The sequence below is a fragment of the Bos indicus x Bos taurus genome, chromosome 10 (genome assembly GCF_003369695.1).
Source record: "Bos indicus x Bos taurus breed Angus x Brahman F1 hybrid chromosome 10, Bos_hybrid_MaternalHap_v2.0, whole genome shotgun sequence".
NCBI lineage: Eukaryota > Metazoa > Chordata > Mammalia > Artiodactyla > Bovidae > Bos > Bos indicus x Bos taurus.
In genome coordinates, this window is record NC_040085.1 from 78,846,402 (window position 1) to 78,867,916 (window position 21,515).

General features: G+C 44.6%; 2 protein-coding genes across 3 annotated transcripts; both read left to right on the forward strand.

Moving 5' to 3' along the window:
* Nucleotides 1-1,904: 1,904 nt before the first annotated feature.
* Nucleotides 1,905-5,647, forward strand: ACOT4 (acyl-CoA thioesterase 4). Its single transcript, XM_027552375.1, has 3 exons — nucleotides 1,905-2,677; nucleotides 3,797-3,999; nucleotides 4,803-5,647. Exons 1-3 carry the CDS (start codon nucleotides 2,221-2,223, stop codon nucleotides 5,391-5,393), a joined length of 1,251 nt encoding a protein of 416 aa, XP_027408176.1. The 5' UTR covers nucleotides 1,905-2,220; the 3' UTR covers nucleotides 5,394-5,647.
* Nucleotides 5,648-14,790: 9,143 nt separating this feature from the next.
* On the forward strand, nucleotides 14,791-20,337 carry ACOT6 (acyl-CoA thioesterase 6). Of its 2 annotated transcripts, none has more exons than XM_027552377.1 (3): nucleotides 14,791-15,454; nucleotides 17,392-17,594; nucleotides 19,683-19,815. In XM_027552377.1, exons 1-3 carry the CDS (start codon nucleotides 14,998-15,000, stop codon nucleotides 19,728-19,730), a joined length of 708 nt encoding a protein of 235 aa, XP_027408178.1. In that variant the 5' UTR covers nucleotides 14,791-14,997; the 3' UTR covers nucleotides 19,731-19,815. The 2 variants fall into 2 exon arrangements, with proteins under 2 accessions (XP_027408178.1, XP_027408177.1); XM_027552376.1 differs by having other exon boundaries at nucleotides 14,800-15,454; nucleotides 19,231-20,337.
* Nucleotides 20,338-21,515: the final 1,178 nt, after the last annotated feature.

A 21,515-nucleotide genomic window follows, 5' to 3' on the forward strand; every position in this document is an offset into this window, starting at 1 on the left:
ATAGCAGACTTCCATCACGCTACACACAAGAACTCTTAAACCTCAAAAGATATAAACTTATTTGAGCCTACAGAACTAGTCAGTGATGGAGCCAGAGCTAGAACTTTAATTACATTTCACTGCAATGCTGCGGCTCACTGTTGAGTTCCACATTGGAGCTGGTCAAGGCTCTGACAGTTATTAGAGGCTAATCCTTAGCAGTTTTATATTTGCCAAGCCTCACGTTTCTCCTTTCCAATATTTGAAAATTATTCCCAGTGTTTTATGGACTTGTTAAATTGTGTATGTATAATAGATGGGACATCGCTAAAGAGTAGCTATTACTATACTATATGCAAAATGCTGGGTATCCTTAAACATTATACCTACATTGCTTCTAGGATCACATTCAAAAGGCTGACATTTAGTATCTACAAAGGCTGAACATTCTCATTCTCTAAGTGAAGTGAAGTCGCTCAGTCGTGTCCGACTCTTTGCGGCCCCATGGACTGTAGCCTACCAGGTTCCTCTGTCCATGGGATTTTCCAGGCAATAGTACTGGAGTGGATTGCCATTTCCTTGTCCAGCGGATCTTCCAGACCCAGGGATCGAACCCAGGTCTCCCGCATTGTAGACAGACGCTTTACCATCTGAGCCACTAGGGAAGTCTCATTCTCTATGATACAGCAATTCCACTCCCAGGTATTCACTTCACTGAAAGGCACATATATGTCAGTCAAAAGATATAGTCTTGAATATTCAGAGCACTATACCTAGGAGTCCCAAACTGGGAACTAACAAAAGCCTATAGTCAGTAATATTTGACCAATACTTTAATGACCACAGAATAAAATACTATTTGGCAGAGATAAAGAACAATCTACAACTACACTAAAAAACAGCAATGAAGCTCACAAGTGTAATGTTGAGCCAAAGTAGACAATAAAAACGGCACATTGGAGGATTCATCACCGTAAAATACAGAGTTGGGAAAAGCTAACCTGTTTTGTTCATTGGAAGGACTGATGCTAAAGCCGAAACTCCAATACTTTGGCCACCTCATGCGAAGAGTTGATTCACTGGAAAAGACCCTGATGCTGGGAGGGATTGAGGGGAGGAGGAGAAGGGGACGACAGAGGATGAGATGACTGGATGGCATCATCGACTCAATGGACATGAGTTTGGGTAAACTCCGGGAGTCGGTGATGGACAGGGAGGACTGGCGTGGTGCAGTCCATGGGGTCGCAAAAAGTCGGACACGACTGAGCGACTGAACTGAACTGAACCCGTTTTGTTGGACTCAGGATAGAGTACGTTGGGCAAGGGAACGTGCTACTGGGGTGCTGGCAATGATGTTTCTAGACCCTAGAGCTCAGAAGCCCAAGTACGTTCGGGTTACGAAATACACACTTAGGGCAGGGTTTTGTGTGTGTTGTGTGTGGTGTTGGAGAAGACTCTTGAGAGTCCCTTGGACTGCAAGGAGATCCAACTAGTCCATTCTGAAGATCAGCCCTGGGATTTCTTTGGAAGGAATGATGCTAAAGCTGAAACTCCAGAGTACTTTGGCCACCTCATGTGAAGAGCTGACTCATTGGAAAAGACTCATGCTGGGAGGGATTGGGGGCAGGAGAAGGGGACGACAGAGGATGAGATGGCCGGATAGCATCACCGACTAGATGGACGTTGAGTCTGAGTGAACTCCGGGAGTTGGTGATGGACAGGGAGGCCTGGCGTGCTGCGATTCATGGAGTCGCGAAGAGTCGGACACAACTGAGCGACTGAACTTGTGTGTGTGTGCGTATTTGTCTATAACTCATTTAAAGTTTCAGAAAAAAAAGTTGGGAGAGGCTAGAATTCTCGGAATTCTGCCTAAAGGCATTCAGCTCCGGTTTCACCACGAATCCATATCCAACACGCTTCACTCCCAACTAGCGAGGGATGTTTGAGGCAGAAAAGAGGCGTGGGCGGGGCGGGTTCCGCTCCACATTATAGACAGCAGAAAATCCCTGTGCGCCCCACCCTGGGCCAGAAGAAAGACCCGGTGCTTTAACCTCCAACGAGCAGGGGTCCGAGACCTAAAGGGACGCCTCCAGAGGCGGCTCAGCTACAGATCTCTCTCGGCTCCAGGCGACGCCTGACACCGTCGGACGTCCGAGCGCCCTCCACCCGGCCTGAGGCGAAAACTCCAGTAGCCGCCCGCGCTTTCACGCTCAGGGTCCAGACTGCGGCTGTGGGCCCGGGATGGTGGCGACAGTGACGCTGGAGCCCGCGGGCCGCTGCCGCTGGGACGAGCCCGTGCGCATCGCTGTGCGCGGCCTGGCCCCGGGGCAGCCGGTCACGCTGCGCGCGTCCCTGCGCGACGAGAAGGGCGCGCTCTTCAGGGCCCACGCGCGCTACTGCGCGGACGCCACCGGCCTGCTGGACCTGGAGCGCGCGCTCGCGCTGGGCGGGAGCTTCGCAGGGCTCGAGCCCATGGGGCTCTTTTGGGCTCTGGAGCCCGAGAAGCCTTTTTGGCGATTTCTGAAGCGGGATGTACAGACGCCCTTCGCCGTGGAGCTGGAGGTGCTCGACGGTCACGAGCCCGAAACCCAGCGGCTCCTGGGCCGGGCGGTGCACGAGCGCGACTTCCTGGCGCCCGGGGTGCGGCGCGAGCCGGTGCGCGCGGGCCGGGTGCGCGCCACGCTCTTCCTGCCGCCAGGTGAGCCCGGGGTGCTGGGGCCTGGCGATCGTGTTCTCTAGGCCGTCTCGGTTTGTGATACCGCTTCCCGGGAAGGGTGGCTTGGGATCGGAGTCAGAGAAGAGGATGTTGACTAAATCAGTGACCTCACAGCCACAATGGAGGCTTTTGATTTGTTCTGCACTCTGTTACGCGGTTTGCTTGCATTATCTCATTTAACCTCTGTATCCCAAAGAGGTGGATACTGTTGTTATGAATATTAAAAAAAAAAAAAAAAAGGACTGGATGGGGTCTGTAGGTTCACTTTGCTATGAATAACTTCAGCTCTGACACAGTATGATGCTGCTAAGTCGCTTCAGTCGTGTCTGACTCTGTGCGACCCCAGAGATGGCAGCCCACCAGGCTTCCGCGTCCCTGGGATTCTCCAGGCAAGAACACTGGAGTGGGTTGCCATTTCCTTCTCCAATGCATGAAAGTGAAAAGTGAAAGTGAAGTCGCTCAGTCGTGTCCGACTCTTAGCGACCCCATGGACTGCAGCCTACCAGGCTCCTCCATCCATGGGATTTTCCAGGCAAGAGTACTAGAGTGGGGTGCCATTGCGACACAGTATGATGGCCTTACACAATATGATGACAGCAGAGGAATCTAGTGCCTCGTCACTCTTCTCGAGTGTCCTGCGTACACTGGGCCCCTTACCTACTTTTTCATGCTCCTCTCTACCACAGATCACTTTTCAGACTTCACGGCCTTCCTCACCTAAAGCCTCACAGGATCTCTCTTTTTTTCCCTCTAAGCAGACATCTGAACCAAAGGTATCACCAAGGATTTTGATTTGCTTTTGAAAGCTTCGTTTTGATTCTCAATTCTGTGCCCAGTCCTATAAAAGAACACTGCAAATCAACTGTCTAAAATCCTCCTTCCATGATATAGTATTAGACTCCTTCACAACTAAAGATTCTCCAAGTATACCTTGGAAATAATTTGGAATTTGTATCCCTTGTTCAATAATGACTCAGAGAGCTCTTTTCTTTCCTCTGATTCACAGGCACCCACTAAATACTTTAGAAAGATTTCTAAAAGGAAATAAAATTCTTTAATAAATTATATAATACATTCTCTTTATAATATTGCCTTCTTTAGGATCTGGACCTTTCCCAGGGATCATTGACATCTACGGTATTGGAGGAGGCCTGTTGGAATATCGGGCCAGCCTTCTGGCTGGCCATGGCTTTGCCACATTGGCTCTAGCTTATTATAGCTTTGAAGATCTCCCCAAGAAATTTGATACCATAGACCTGGACTACTTTGAAGAAGCCCTGTGCTACATGCTTCAACACGCCCAGGTTCTCCTAATGTCCTTTATCATTCTCTCTAGAACCTGCAGAGAGGGTGTCACTTTGCACTCACCTACGCCAAGTGCACTGATGCTGCTCTACTCTTCCTTCACAGACATTTCTTTTGAAGACTTCCTTGGTTTTAGGTACCTTTAGGTATACTTTCTCTGTCAGATGGGTTAAAATTGCCGACTTCATTGTAAAATTCATGTGAGATTTTATTTCAGGGAATTATGTAGTAATATTAAAATTTCTTCAAGTGGAGTTTTTAAATTTTTTTAGCTTTGCATGCTTTTTAATCTTTATATTTCTGTAGCAGAATATGTTCTCAGACTTGATCGAAACTTGTCCACCCATTTCAGAAGCTAAGAACTACTTAATTGGACTCTGAAGTCTTACTTTGTTTCTATAAAGCTAAGCATTTTTCAGTATATATTTAGATGTGGTCTGATAATGATTCACTTCTTGGGACAGACTTTCCTTTCACAAGTTAGATACCAAGAACATTGATGCTATAATTCCACCTGAGTGAGGCTCTGAACTCAACAGGCTCCATGGCTCAGCATTCTCTAGTGCATGACTCTCTGGAAGTTTGCAACCAGTTCCCAAATTTACCAGTGAGGTGAGTTTTTAAGATTTGTTTGCCACGTGTCCAGGAAGATAATCTTTACAAGGAAAGAATCTCCTGTCAGCTGAGGTTGAATGTCTTGTGAGCAGTTCACAAGTCAAAGCTAGCAGCATCTCTAGTTGCATTTAGAAAAATGCTTTTCTCTGGAGTAGGTTTTTGACTTTTGTCTCTTCTTTTCTTGCAGATAAAAGGCCCAGGCATTGGCCTTCTGGGCATTTCTTTAGGGGCTGATATTTGTCTCTCCATGGCCTCATTTTTGAAGAATGTATCAGCCACAGTGACCATCAATGGATCTGGATTCAATGGAAACAAAGCTATGTACTACAAAGAGAACTGCATTCCACCACTGGGCCATGACCTGAGGCGAGTGAAGGTAGCTTTCTCTGGCCTCGTAGACATTGTGGATGTAAGGAATGATATTGTAGGGGGATGTGAGAACCCCTGCATGATTCCAATAGAGAAGGCCCAGGGGCCCATCCTCTTCATTGTTGGTCAGGATGACCATAACTGGAGGAGTGAGTTTTGTGCCCAGATAGCCTCTGAACGGTTACAGGCCCATGGAAAGGAAAAACCCCAGATCATCTCTTATCCTGGGACCGGGCACTACATTGAGCCCCCTTATTTTCCCATGTGCCCAGCTTCTTTGCACAAATTATTGGACAAACCCGTGATGTGGGGTGGGGAGCCCAGGGCTCATTCTAAGGCCCAGGTAGATGCGTGGAAGAAAATTCTAACCTTCTTCACCAAACACCTTGGACCTTCCCCCAAATTGTAATGCACTGCTCTGCTACTGACAGGAGAGAGAGATTCAAGGTTGGATTTTAGTGTTTAATAATCTTATGTGAATCATTTGTACCCTGGGTAACATTAAATTCATGTCATTGTTATTAATGATTTATTGTAGGAAACTTTTTGGAGTTTTATTTTGTAATGAATTTTTCTAATGTAACATATACCTCTTGTAGAAGATTGGATTAAAAGTATACAATACAAAATAGTAAAAAGTATCCCCACTGTTAAAATTTGTGTTTTCATCTAGGTGTTTTTACTTAACACTTGGAGGCACAGATGAAATTTAAAGCTGAACAAATACTAGGTTACTTTTTCCATCATTGGGAGAGAATGACCATTCAGCATTTGCTACTGGTTCAACTACTACTGACAGAAGAATTCTCATTGGCTAAAATATACAGAGGTGTTGATAGAAGGATAGCCAGACTGACCTTTTTCTCATAGAGATTAGAGAAGAATCCCCTGGGAGGAGGAGTGATGGTAAGAAGGGGAGCGTCTGGCTCTAGAACAGTTTAGTCAAAACTGATACAAAGGAGCGTGACTATGACCTATTTTCCTTCTTGCTTCCTGGTTCTAAGAACAAACTTTGGAAACTCATATTGGGACATTCCTAGAGGCATCATCTTCTTCCCTAACAGCAAAGCTACAAAGCATTATGTAGGTATATTTGAAGAAAACTGACAAAGACATCAACCACATAGTCCGGAAGGACTATGTCTTAGCTCAGGCTTCTCTAACAAAATACCACAGATAGAGTGGCTTAAACAACACACATTTCTCACAGTTGTGGAGTCAGAGAAGTCCAAGATCAAGGTTCTGGCAGATTCAGTTCCTGGTGGGGGCATTTTCTGGCCTAGAGACAGCTGCCTTCTCCCTGTCTCCTCACCTGGCAGGGAGAGGAGAAACCACCTCTGGTTTCTCTTCCTGGGTTCATAAGGACACTAATCCCTTCATGGGGGCCTCATTTGAACCTGACAAACTCCTAAAAGCCCTACCTGCAAATACCATTACACTGAGGTTTCAGATGTCAACATTTGAGTTTTGAGGGGACATAACACCCATAAACTTCAAGTCAGTTAAAACAAAGAAAATCATATTTAACATATCAGAGAAAAGTTGGTTCTTAAAAAACATTTATTTATTTGGCTATGTTGGGTCTTAGTTGCAGCGTGCAGGCTCTTTCTTGTACCATGTGGGCTTCTCTCTAGTTGTGGCGTGTAGGCTCAGTAAGTTGCAGTACATGGGCTTAGAGGCCCCATGGCGTATGGGATCCTAGTTCCCTGACCAGGGATCAAACCTGCATTCCCTGCACTGGAAGGTATACTCTTAAGGACTGGATCACCAGGGAAGTCCCAGAAAAATTGTTCGTAACATTAATACTTCTGGCACCAAGAGGCACGAGGTCTACGCCCTCTCCCCTCAATATGGATGGATTTCTGACTGCTTCAGTTAGTACAGGAGGGCTGAACTGATGCTTTGTGACTTTGGTCATAAAGGCCATGATGATTCTGCCTTGTTTGCTGGGAACACTTGCTCTTGGAGGGCTGAGCCACCTGATGAAGCTTGACAAACTTGAGGCTGTGATGCTGTGAGGAAGCCCCAAATACACGGAGAAGCCAACTGTAAGCACTTCCTGTGATCGTCCCAAATGAACTCAGCCTGTGAGTCATCTCAGCTCAGGTACTAGATACATGAGTGAACAAACCTCTAGATGATCCTAGCCCTAGCCATTGAATCTTCCCAGTGAAGGTCTTAGATATCCTGAAACAGAAAAGAGTTGTCCCAGTCAAGCGCTGTCCAAACTGTGGATCTATGAACAAAATATTGTTTTATGTGACTATATTTGGGGTGTATTTCAGTTATCTATTGCTATGTAACAAACTACCCTAAAACATAGTAGCTTAAAACATTGACCATTCTATTTTTGTCACTCACCGAGCAGGGAAGTTGGTATTGGCTATCAGCTAAGATCTCGGGCAGGGCTGTGGGTTCACAGGGTCTCAGTTCTCTCCATGTGGGCCTTTACAGTGGCTAATTTGGCTGGCTTCCAAGAGTGAGCATCCCAGCATATCAAGGCCGAATTGCATGGCCTTATCTTTGACATAGTCTTGGAAGCTACATAGTGTATCACTCCTGCCATACACTATTGGTCAAGCTGGGCTTCCCTGGTGGCTCAGATGGTAAAGTATCTGCCTGCAATGGAGTAGACCCGGGTTCAATCTCTGGGTTGGGAAGATCCCCTGGAAAAGGGAATGGCTACCCACTCCAGTATTCTTGCCTGGAGAATTCTATGGACAGAGGAGCCTGGCGGGCTACTGTCCATGGGGTCACAAAGAGTCAGACACGACTGAGTGACTAACACTTTCACTGATCAAGACAATCACAAAGACCCACAGACTTTAAGGAGAACATAGTAGTCTACCTCTCAAAAGGAGAGTGCAGAGTCTCTAGAAAAGCATGTGGAATGGGAAACCCTGTAATCACCTTTTAAAATCTGCCTTCTAAGCCACACTATTCATATTCCTCCCACATGTAAAATACACCCATCCCTCCTTTGAGGCCCCCCTCCCCACTCCTGACAAGCCAGCCTGGACTTCCCTGGTGGCTCAGATGGTAAAGTGTCTGTCTACAATGTGAGAGACCTGGGTTCGATCCCTGGGTTGGGAAGATTCCCTGGAGAAGGAAATGGCAACCCACTCCAGTACTCTTGCCTTGAAAATCCCATGGACGGAGGAGCTTGGTGCAGGCTACTATCCATGCGGTCGCAAAGAGTCGGGCACGACTGAGCGACTTCACTTTCCTTCTTTCTTTCACTTTCTTTCTCCCCACCAGAGTTTCATTCTAGAATAGCAATGCTCAGGCTCCAAGTCCAAGACTGCATCAATTATATCAAGTTCAGGTACAGATGAAGCTCCTCAGGTATAGTTCCTTGGGTATAGCTCCTTAGGCATCTTCTCAATCTTAAGACCTGTGAACTAAATAAGGAAGTTAACTGTACGTACACATACATCAGGATATGGTGGTGGTAGTATAATTCTTAGACATTCCTGTTCAAAAATGGGGAATGTGGGAGGCACATAACAGCCCCTGCTGCTGCTGCTAAGTCGCTTCAGTCGTGTCCGACTCTGTGCGACCCCAAAGACGGCAGCCCTGAAATCCAGCTGAGAACATGTTGCCAATTCTTCCATTGCTGCTCAGTTTATACTCTGAATTGTTCTCTGTAGCTCCTAAATGAGCGAAAAAACCCTCCTGGATCTGTTTCCTGGACAAAATGGATGAGACATCCGTCTCTTTTTATTTCGCTCTGTCTTTTGTTCAGTTGCTAAGTCATGTCTGACTTTTGGTGAAGCCATGGACTGCACACACCAGTTTTCCCTGTCCTTCACCATCTCCCAGAGTGTGCTCAAATTCATGTCCATTGAGTTGGTGATGCCATCCAACCATCTCATCCTCTGTTGCCCCCTTCTCCTCCTGCCCTCAATCTTTCCCTACTCAGGGTCTCTTCCAATGATTCGGCTCTTCTTATATTCTCTCTTTTAGTATACTTCATATACTCTCTTTTTTAGTTCAGACTCTGCTTCCACCAGAACAATTCTCTTAAGAATTATGCAGGTTTTCTGAAAATTATTAGTGGGTTTCACTTTCTTAGATAATACACCACTGCAAATCTGTTTGAGATAGTAACTTCTCTATCTGGGGGTCCTTGGAATGATGCTGCAGGCAAGCATCCTTAAGGTTCCCATAAATTCTATTATTTAATAGACAGGATATGCTAGGTACACCTTAAAATCTTTAGAGGACCTTTTGCCATTCTGAAATGTTTTATGAAGCACTACCTTGAATCTTTTCTTCACAAAGTCTCTCACACAGATCCACCCTGGGTTTGAGTTTGTTCTGAATTCCTGTCTTAGTTATGGAGTAATTTACCATCTGGAGAACTTGTAAGAAGAAACAGTATTACTGTTATATCTGGCAAGCCCTGGTTGCTTCCTATTTAGCAGTTCGTTCTTTAGCTCACCTCTTCCTCTTCCATTTTGTCATAGTTAGCAAGGAGAAGCATAGCTGATGATGTTCTTTAGTAGTGTGCCTGTGTTGCTTTTAGTTTTTGTGTGTCTATTGTAGGTTTTTTATTTCTGGTTACCACAGGTTTCATATATGATGACCTATATCTATATCTACTTGTTTTGAACTAGTAATCATTTAGTCGTTTAAGTTCAAACACATTCTAAAAGATCTGCATTTTTTATTCCCCTCACCTACATTTTGTGTTTTCGATGTCAGATTTTACATTTTCATGTTTACCCTTAACTGTTTATTGTTGTTATAGTTGCTTTTTTGTCTTTGAATCTTCTTACTAGCTTCTTTAAGTGATTAATCTTCAACCCTTACTACACATTTTCCTTTCTTAGTGCAATTTTCCCTTTCCTAATGAATCTTCTTTTCCACTTAGAGAGGATCCTTTAACATTTAACCAAGGAAATGAAGCACCTGTACTCTAAAAACTGTAAAAACATTGATGAAGAAAACTGAAGACTACAAAAAAAGGAAAGATACCTTGAGTTCTTGGATTGAAAGAATTAATAGTTAAAATGGCCATAGAACCCAAAGCAATCTAGAGATGTACTGCAATCCCTATTAAAATACCCATGACATTTTTCACAGAAGTAAAATAAATCCTAAAATTTATATGGAAATACAACAGGTCCTAAACTGCCAAAACAATCTTGAGAAAAAAAAAAAAAAAAGAGAGAGAACAAAGTTGGAGGTATTATGTACTCTATCTTCAGACTATATTACCAAGTTATAGTCATCAAAGCAGCATGGTACTGGCACCAAAACAAGTACATAGGTCAACGGAACTGAATAGGGAGCCCAGAAATAAATCCATACACCTTTGGTCAGTTAACCTATGACAAAGAATATGCAATGGCAAAATCATAGTCTCTTCAACAAGCTGTGCTGGAAAAACTGGATAGCTACATGTAAAACAATGGAATTAGAATATTTTCTCATACCATATACAAAAATAAACCAAAGATAGATTAAAGACCTAAATGTAGGACTTAAAGCCATAAAACTCCTACAAGAAAATATAGGCAAAACACTCTTTGACATGAATCATAGCAACATTTTTTTTTTATCAGTCCCGTAAGGCAAAAGAAATATGAGCAAAAAAAAAGCAAATGGCACCTAAGTAAACTTAACAGATTTTGCACAAAGGAAACCATCAACAAAACAAAAAAACAACCTACTGAACTGGGTAAAATATTTGCAAATGATATGACCAACAAGGGGATTATATCCAAAATAACAACTCATACAACTAAATATCAAAAAGAACAGAACAATTAAAAAATGGGCAGAAGACCTGAATAGGTATTTTTCCAAAGATGGTGTATAGATGGCTAACAGGCATATGAAAAGATACTCAACACTGCTCATCAATGCAAATCAAAACCACAGTGAGATATCACCTCAGAGTAGGGTGCTAACAATGCAGGTGATGAAAAGTGGTCAGATGCAGGATACATTCCAAAGTACAGCAACAGAGTTTGATGATGGGATGGAAAAAGAGAACACAAGAATGACTCCAAGCTGTCTTTTTTTTTTTTGGATTCCTTAAACTAATGGATGAATTGTTGTTTGTTCGTTATTGAGTTGCTAAATCCTGTCTGAGTCTTTTGCAACCCCATGGACTGTAGCCCTCCAGGCTCTTCTGTTTCCCAGGCAAGAAAACTGGAGTGGGATTACTCCCTTCTCCAGAAGATCTTTCCAACCCAGGGGTCGAACCCATATCTCCTGCATTGCAGGCAGATCCTTTACCACTGAGCCATCTGGGAAGCCAATGGATGAACACTGATGCCATTTACTGAAACAGAACCCTGAGGAAAGAACAGTCTGGAGAAAAAAGCCAAGATTTCTATTTCTGTTATCTTTTCCTATTGGACATCCAACTGAAGATGCCAAATACGAAATTAGACCAACAAGCTTGAATCTCAGAGGAGACATGAGAGCTGGAAATATAAATGTGAGAATCGACAATCAGGAAACTAAAAGATGAGTGATAACAAAAAACTGGGATGTAAGAGAATAAATGCTGACTTTACATTAAAATCCACCATGAATTTTGACGTAACAGACTACATTAAATACTGATAGATTAAAATGTGTGGGCTTTTTTTTTTCCATGTGAGGTATCTGAATTAATTTTCCCACTGTAAACAACTAATGATCCTGGATAAAATTACTTCTAAAAGCATTTGTCCTCCTGATAAGAAAGAAAAAGTCTCAGATCAGCGACTGAATAAGGATGGTAAGATAAGCAGAGCAATGCAACCAGCTTCTTTCCTGAGAGCATCTACTGAATCTCCATAACCCAGAGACAACTTAGCCCAATTATCTGACACTAGCTGTGACTGTTTTGAAATAAAGAGGAAGAAGAATGCAAGACTTTGATTACTTTGAGCCTTAACACCTACCCTAGACCAGGAGCCCAGGGAGTCTATATAACCTCTCGCAGTTTCCCTGGGTTGGGAGGGGCTGGGGTCACAGTTCTTAAAGTGTTAAGGCTGTTGGGTTTTCCACCTTTGCCTTGCAAAGGAATAAAGTCATCTCTTCCCTCCAGGGCTTCCCTAATAGCTTAGTTGGTAAAGAATCTGCCTGCAATGCAGGAGACCCCGGTTCGATTCCTGGGTCAGGAACATCTGTTGAAGAAAGAATAGGCTACCCACTCCAGCCAGAATTCTTGGGCTTTCCTTGTGGCTCAGCTGGTAAAGAGTCTGTCCACAATGCAGGAGACCTGGGTTCAATCCGTGGGTTGGAAAGATCCCCTGGAGAAGGGAAAGGCTACCCACTGCAGTTCGGAGGAGCCACTGGAGAAGGGAAAGGTTACAGACTCCAGTATTCGGCCTGGAGAATTCCTTGGCCTGTATATAGTCCATGGGGTCCCAAAGAGTTAGACACAACTGAGCAACTTTCACGTTCACTTCTCTTTCCTCCAAATCTCTGTCTCTATATGTGTTTGGTATGGGTGCACAAGGCGCCGAGATTTTGGCACCAAATCGAAGAACAAAACTCTCACTGAGGATCTACTATAGTATCAGTGCAGTGTCAAGCCTGTGTTTGCCTATCTCAGTTTAGTTCAGTCGCTCAGTTGTGTCTGACTCTTTGTGACCCCATGAACCGCAGCACGCCAGGCCTCCCTGTCCATCACCAACTGCCGGAGTTCACTCAAACTCATGTCCATTGAGTTGGTGATGCCATCCAGCCATCTCATCCTGTTTAAATAAATAGGTTAAATAGTCGTCCCCTATTTAACCATCACAATAAATCCTTTACAGATAAGGAAACTGGATTCAGAGGCTTAATTATGTACTTCGATAAGGATCACTATTAAGGAGTCAATCAGACTGGAATCCAGGAAAGTTGCACTCCATAAACACCTACCTGCTCTGGAAGCCGCTGTGGGTTCTTGGTAACAGGACTGAGGGACAAGGGTAGGATTAGGACTATGTTTCCAACAGATCCCCTAAGTTACAATCACCTGGGACGCTTTTTAATCCTTAAATGCTTCTTGGAACTGCCAGTATCTTTCCCAGTCCCTTAACTCTTGGCAGTCTTTCTTCTTCTATTTTGGCACTCACCACCCTGGACTGCTTCAAGAAAAGTAGAGATACCAAAGGAACATTTATGCAAAGATGGGCTCAATAAAGGACAGAAATGGTAGGGACCTAACAGAAGCAGAAGATATTAAGAGGTGGCAAGAATACACAAAAGAACTACACAAAAAAGATCTTCACGACCCAGATAATCATGATGGTGTGATCACTCACCTAGAACCAGACATCCTGGAATGTGAAGTCAAGTGGGCCTTAGGAAGCATCACTACGAACAAAGCTAGTGGAGGTGACGGAATTCCAGTTGAGCTATTTAAAATGCTGAAAGATAGCTGTGAAAGCACTGCACTTAATATGTCAGCAAATCTGGAAAACTCAGTGGTGGCCACAGGACTGGAAAAGTTCAGTTTTCATTCCAATCCCAAAGAAAGGCAATGCCAAAAAATGCTCAAACTACTGCACAACTGCACTCATCTCACACACTAGTAAAGTAACGCTCAAAATTCTCCAAGCCAGGCTTCAGCAATATGTCAACCGTGAAATTCCAGATGTTCAAGCTGGATTTAGAAAAGGCAGAGGAACCAGAGATCAAATTGCCAACATCCGCTGGATCAATGAAAAAGCAAGAGAGTTCCAGAAAAACATCTATTTCTGCTTTATTGACTATGCCAAAACCTTTGACTGTGTGGATCACAATAAACTGTGGAAATTTTTGAAAGAGATGGGAATACCAGACCACCTGACCTGCCTCTTGAGAAACCTGTATGCAGGTCAGGAAGCAACAGTTGGAACTGGACATGGAACAACAGACTGGTTCCAAATAGGAAAAGGAGTATGTCAAGGCTGTATATTGTCACCCTGCTTATTTAACTTCTATGCAGAGTACATCATGAGAAACGCTGGGCTGGAAGAAGCACAGCTGGAATCAAGATTGCCGGGAGAAATATCAGTAACCTCAGATATGCAGATGACACCACCCTTATGGCAGAAGGTGAACTAAAGAGCCTCTTGATGAAAGTGAAAGAGGAGAGTGAAAAATTGGCTTAAAGCTCAACATTCAGAAAACTAAGATCATGGCATCTGGTCCCATCACTTCATGGCAAATGGATAGGGAAACATGGAAACAGTGGCTGACTTTGTTTTTCTGGGCTCCAAAATCACTGCAGATTGTGACTGCAGCCATGAAATTAAAAGACGCTTACTCCTTGGAAGGAAAGTTATGACCAACCTAGATAGCATGTTCAAAAGCAGAGACATTACTTTGCCAACAAAGGTCCGTCTAGTCAAGGCTATGGTTTTTCCAGTGGTCATGTATGGATGTGAGAGTTGGACTGTGAAGAAGGCTGAGCGCCGAAGAATTGATGCTTTTGAACTGTGGTGTTGGAGAAGACTCTTGAGAGTCCCTTGGACTGCAAGGAGATTCAACCAGTCCATCCTAAAGGAGATCAGTCCTGGGTGTTCATTGGAAGGACTGATGTTGAAGCTGAAACTCTAATACTTTGTCCACCTGATGCAAAGAACTGACTCATTGGAAAAGACCCTGATGCTGGGAAAGATTGAGGGCAGGAAGAGAAGGGGACTACAGAGGATGAGATGGTTGGATGGTATCATCGACTCAATGGACATGGGTTTGGGTGTATGCCAGGAGTTGGTGATGGACAGGGAGGCCTGGCCTGGGGCGGTTCATGGGGTCACAAAGAGTCGGACACGACTGAGCAACTGAACTGAACCCTGGACTGCAGGATTAATAATTAACGGTAACTTTTGCTTTAGCAGACACTTTCTTCCACTCAAGCAATAGCGGACTGCACATACTCCAGGAGACCTCACAAAGCAGTTTAGCGAGTGTCCCTACCACAACCCACGGGAGTAGCTCTAAGGTTCCAACTGCGACGGCCTTTTAGGGAGGTGGAGAGACGCCAAGCCCTGCTCTTGACTCTGACGGGCCACGCCTTTTCCGTTGGGATCTGGATGGCAGTGACAGTGACGCTGGAGCCCGCGGGCCGCTGCCGCTGGGACGAGCCCGTGCGCATCACTGTGCGCGGCCTGGCGCCGGGGCAGCCGGTCACGCTGCGCGCGTCCCTGCGCGACGAGAAAGGCGCGCTCTTCAGGGCCCACGCGCGCTACTGCGCCGACGCCGCCGGCCTGCTGGACCTGGAGCGCGCGCCCGCGCTGGGCGGGAGCTTCGCAGGGCTCGAGCCCATGGGGCTGTTCTGGGCGCTGGAGCCTGAGGAGCCCTTAACGCGGCTGGTGAAGCGGGACGTACAGACGCCCTTCGTCGTGGAGCTGGAGGTGCTCGACGGTCACGAGCCCGAGGCCCAGCGGCTCCTGGGCCGGGCGGTGCACAAGCGCGACTTCCTGGCACCCGGAGTGCGGCGCGAGCCGGTGCGCGCGGGCCGGGTGCGCGCCACGCTCTTCCTGCCTCCAGGTGAGCCGCTCCCTTCCCAGGCTGTTGTGGAAAGCTGGGTATAGTCCCGAGACCCTGGGCGGCCCCTTGTCTGCCTACGGAACCCTGTGGTTGTGGAACTTCTCCAAACTAGCCCCCAAGCTCCAGAGTCTACCATGAATTTTGGGTGGCAGTTTCTCCTCTAAATTTCAGTGCACTGCCTGGAGGTACTGCTTGGAGGTACTGCCACTCCCTTAGCTGTATGCTAAAAGTGCTTTCAGCCGACTCAGAAAGGACATTTATGCTGCTTATGTGCCAGCCACGCAGCTGTATCTCAGATATTAATGCTAATATTAGGCAATGACTTCTGCTGATGTGCAAGAATGATTTTTGCCTTCTTTCACATCAAACTTACTGAAAAACAAACAAACTGCTTGCAGGTCCCCTCCTCCTGTCATAAACCGTCTGTCAGTGGTTCTCAACCTGGATGATTTTCCCTTCTCCAAGGGTATTTGGCAATATCTGGAGACATTTTTGCTTATCACAACTCAGGGAGGGAGTGCTATTGGCACCTAGTGGGTAGTGGGTAGAGGCCAGAGACGGTGCAAAAAACCCACAGTGCACAGGACAACCCCAGAAAAAGAATTATCTTGCTCAAAGTTATCTATAGTGCTAAGGTTAGAAACGCTAGTCTAAGTAAAAACAAGATGCTTGCTAGGTAAAAGTGGTCTGCAAACCGGACAGGTGACCCACCCCTTCCAACCAAACTCCTGACTGAAACCCCTACTATATACAAATGCTGGAGCTGCCACTGTTCACAGAATCCCTAAACTGAATCCTGTGACTTTCTCCAAAACAGGAAGCCCTACTTTATTCTTACAGTTCTTTGGCAATTTACAACCTTAACTGGTCGCTGCCCACTCAACTATGAACTCCTGGGGCTGGAATTGTGACTTACATATCTCCATATCTCTATATTCCTAGAGACTTACACAGGGATATAATAGGAGCTCAATAAATCTTGCTGACTCAATAAGAATCTCCTAAAGACTTTCAGTTAAAAAAAATTTTTTTTCACTGCCCAACCGTATTTCAATTAAGTCAACTGTTAACTATTTTAGTACTACTGTGGCCCACTTAAAATTTATTGTGTTCTGACTCAAAGACTTTATGTAAACAATGTAGAAAAGTTCAATCATTTAACAAATATATATTAAATCAAGGATTATGCTACTTACAGTAGCTAGCAAAGTCAGACGTGGGCTTCATTGTACCTCCCGCCTATTAGAGTATGTAGGCAACTATACTTGGATCGATGAATGGTAAGTGATATGATATGGGAATTGTAGGCCCAGGGTGCTGGTGGGAACAAATGAAATACTACCTAATTCAACTCAGCCTGAGGGGGTTGGTGGGGGAGGTTGGGAAAGCTACCAGGAATGGAGATCTAAACTTAAATTTGAAGACTGATGAATCAACCAGGTCAAAAAAGGTGGCGAGGGGAGGAGAATAGTGTACACCATTTTCAGGGGCCAATGAGAACAGGGCACATTTAGGGATGGCATTCTTTAAGGCTGGAGCAGAGAGCGTAAGGAGTTAGGGAATATATTCTAATAATGCCCTGTATTTGTAGAGTGTTTTACAGCTGTCAAAGCATTCTCAGGTGTTTTTTTTTTTTTTAGGAAAATTTGGTAGAAATGTATATTTCATGCTGTTATTTCTAACTTGGTTCATATTATCATTATTGTTTTTTGCAAATATGTGAACATTTCTGGAGAAAATAAGGCATTTTGTTCCCCCTCCCTTCTCCCCAAAGTTTATTTAAAAAAAAAAAGTAAAAAGAGTCCTCCTCCACCTTAACACCCCCACTTCATCCCCAACCTTCCTTGCTTTAAAAACTCCTTTTTGCTGACCAAATTCTGAATCTCAAGAATGTCTTCTTAGCGCTTAAAACCCTTATTATTTGTGGTGCTCTCCAGGCAGCAAACCCTTTCCTGGAATCCTCGACCTGTTTGGAAGTAGTGGGGGCCTTTGTGAATACAGGGCCAGCCTTCTGGCCGGACATGGTTTTGCTGTGCTTGCCCTGGCTTATTTCAGATTTGAAGACCTCCCTGAACATCTGAATGATGTGTGCCTGGAGTATTTTGAAGAAGCCGTGAACTTCATGCTACAGCATCCAAAGGTGGGTTCTGGCGCTTGCCTGAATGCAGAGCAGAGCGGGTGAAGCCAACACAGGGCTGGATCCAAAAGCTCTACCAGGACACCCAGGGCTGGAAATATGGCATGAGATACAAAGGCTTATTCAAAAGTTGTTAGGATTATTGTTTTCATTTCTGCCTATCTCTCTTCAATCCCCCGTGACTCAATTCCATTTAGTTCTTGATCAGAATTCAAAGAGTTGGACTTAAAAGTCACTAACGTTGAGTTCTGGTTCTGGGTCTACTACCTAGTGGCCTTATAGTCCTGAATAAAGGAGGTGCCTCTCTGGGATTCAGTTTTTCTCATTTATAAGATTAATGTAGGTTCTTCCCTGGTGCTCCAGTAGTGGCCCACTTGCACCTACACCGCAGGGGCAGAGGCGTGATCTCTGGTCAGGGAACTAAGATCCTGCGTGTGCACCACCCCCCCCCCCGCCCCCCGCCAAAAAAAAATTAATGTAAATGTGTAGAGGAGTAAAGTTTGCCTATAAAGAGATTTTTGAAGGAACAGGTGACATTTGAATAAGGCATTTGTATTTGATGCTGTGAAGGAATCATTAATTTTGTTAAGTGTATTAACTGCATTATGGTTTTGTAGATAAAGTTCTTATCTGAGACTGAAAAAGTTAATTAAAACATTTTGGAATTATTATAAATGGAATGGAATACATACTCTTTGCTACTATCTAGACTTAAAGAAACCCAAACATTCTAATGTTAAGGAGTAAGATGTACTGCAAAGCCTAATTCTGTTAGAATTCAGGGACTAGTCTCAACAAAGCTGCTAAACCTAGATGATCTTGAACTGATGATTTACTTATGGGTTATAAGGCCCCAGGAACAAGAAGAGACTAATATATATTATCAGGCTGGGAGCCTTTTGTTTTAGATGACCACTCTCTGGCCTTCCTTTGGCTGCATTCCTGCCCACAGGGTGTGGAGTTTGAGGGACCAAGGGAATATGTCTACCTGGAAACCATGTGCCCCTCCCACCATGCCCTTTAGACCTGGAACCCCAGAATTATCTGCCAACCAGCTCTGATCTTGCTTCCAGGCCCTATTCTGCTTCTCTGGGTCCATTCATGGGAATATACCTAGGCCTTACACATATAGGCTGGGGTGTCCATGTGTAAGGGGGCTCTTAAGGTACAATGTGGAGCCAGGGATGGGAAGAGAAGGAGAGTTGGCTAAAAACCAGAGACTGGGGCAGGGGCTGGTGCTCCCCCCATGCCATGTTCCAGTACAGAACTCCAAGGAGTTCCAAGATATAAAATTTGATCCTGACCTTATAAGTTGTTATGGAGGTGTATTTATCAAGGTTACAGGAAAAATATATTTTATTTAACTTTTAAATATTTGTAACTTTTTAAAGTATTTAGGTATAGAGTATATGGGCCTCTGTGTGTACTCTTGACCCAGTTGCCATAAATGTTAGTGGAGGCCCTGTGTACTAGGAAATTAATTGATTTGCCCATTAGAAAATATATTTGAACTTTGTGGACTGTTGCGTAAGGATGAAAAGCAAATGACATTTCAGAAAGCTGCCTAGAGAATGTAAAATCACAGTTAAATTCTCCACTTATGAATTCTAAACTTGTTCTCGCTCTCTCTTTTCATCAGGTGAAAGGCCCTGGTGTTGGGCTTCTTGGCTTTTCCAAAGGAGGTGACCTGTGTCTCTCAATGGCCTCTTTCTTGAAGGGCATCACAGCCACTATAGTTATTAATGCCTGCGTGGCCAACACACTAGCTCCTCTGCATTACAAAGATATGATTATTCCTGAGCTCAGCTATGACCTAGAAAAATATACAATCACTGAGTCAGGCTTTTTAAATTTTGTGGATATTTGGGGCAACCCACTAGAGAAAACCAACCACCAAAGTCTTATTCCATTGGAAAAGGCCCAGGGGCCCTTCCTGTTTATTGTTAGCATGGATGATCATAACTGGAAGAGTGAAGTCTATGCTCGTATAGCCTCTGAACGGTTACAAGCCCATGGGAAAGACAGACCCCAGATAATCTACTATCCAGGAACTGGCCATTGTATTGACCCACCTTATTTTCCTCTTTGTAGAGCCTCTGTGCATGCAGTTTTGGGCCAACCAGTATTCCATGGAGGTGAGCCAAAGGCTCACTCAAATGCACAAGCAGATGCCTGGCAGCAAATTCAAACTTTCTTCCATAAACATCTCAATGGTAAAAAATCTGTCAGGCCCAGCGAATTGTAACACTGTAATCAGATCAGATCAGATCAGTCGCTCAGTCGTGTCCGACTCTTTGCGACCCCGTGAATCGCAGCACGCCAGGCCTCCCTGTCCATCACCAACTCCCGGAGTTCACTCAGACTCACATCCATCGAGTCAGTGATGCCATCCAGCCATCTCATCCTCTGTCATCCCCTTCTGCTCCTGCTCCTAATCCCTCCCAGCATCAGAGTCTTTTCCAATGAGTCAACTCTTCGCCTGAGGTGGCCAAAGTACTGGAGTTTCAGCTTTAGCATCATTCCTTCCAAGGAAATCCCAGGGCTGATCTCCTTCAGAATGGACTGGTTGGATCTCCTTGCAGTCCAAGGGACTCTCAAGACTCTTCTCCAACACCACAGTTCAAAAGCATCAATTCTTCGGCACTCAGCCTTCTTCACAGTCCAACTCTCACATCCATACATGACCACAGGAAAAACCACTGTAATCATAGACCATATATTAATAAAAATCCTGGATTTCTCTGGTAGTCCATGGTTAAGACTCTGCAGGGCACATGGTTTCAATCTCTGGTCTAGGAAGATTCCACATGCTACATACAATACAGCTAAGCCCACGTGCCACAACTCCTGAAGCCCAAACACTCTAGAGCCCATGCTCTGCAACAAGAGAAAGTACCATAAATGAGAAGCCTGTGCACCCCAACCTGACAGTAGCCCCCACTTGCCACAACTAGAGAAAGCCTGTGTGCAGCAATGAAGACCCAGCACAGCCAAAAATAAGAATATAAATAAAAAATAAATAAAACCAACTGTATTTTTTTTTAAATCCTATCCATACAACATGTGGTGGGTTTTCTAGAGCACCCAGCAAACATTTTGTAACAAAACAACCATCTCTGACTCCTTGTCAGGTCCTATCAGCCCTAGCAACCCTACTTTGTTCATTGATGGGTCCATCCCTTTCTTCCCTGAACTTTTCCCAGTGTATTTAGGCTAAACCCTGATCTTATCTGTAGGACCAATCTTAACCTTAAGCAGGAAAAATATAAGAAGTGCCTGCCCAAGTCTCAACTGCTGGCCTAGATTTGGCCTTGAGTTCTGCTTCTGAAGACTGAGCTTTTGTTCCACTGAGAGTCCCATACACTCTTTGGGCCCTAACTGACCATATCTGGCTCCCCGGTGATTCAGACAGTAAAGAGTCTGCCTGCAATGTGAGAGACCCAGGTGCAATCCCTGGATCAGATATATCCCCTGGAGAAGGAAAGGGCAACCCACTCCAGTATTCTTGCCTGGACAGTCCATGGACAGAGGAGCCTAGTGGGCTACAGTGCATGGGGTCATAAAGAGTTGGACACGACTGAGCGACTTAACACTTTTTGACCGTATCTGAAGCTTGGGAACCTGCCCACTGAAGTCTTTTAAGGAATGGACTGTGCTTCATTCTTGTCTCTGAACCCCACTCTGAAGTTTGGGAGCATCGACATACTTAATATCTTAAGCTTTGCTTTTATTTTATGAATGCAGAGCTTTGCTTTTATGACAGAGAACCTAGACTTCAATCTCTTCCTTACTGAGAAAGTATCCTTTACAAATTTTGAATTTAAAATTCAAAGGATACTTTACAAAATAAAATTGAATCCTTTATCAAAAAAGCATTTGTTGTAAGTGAAACAGTTTACTGATATATACTGTTGATATATTAAC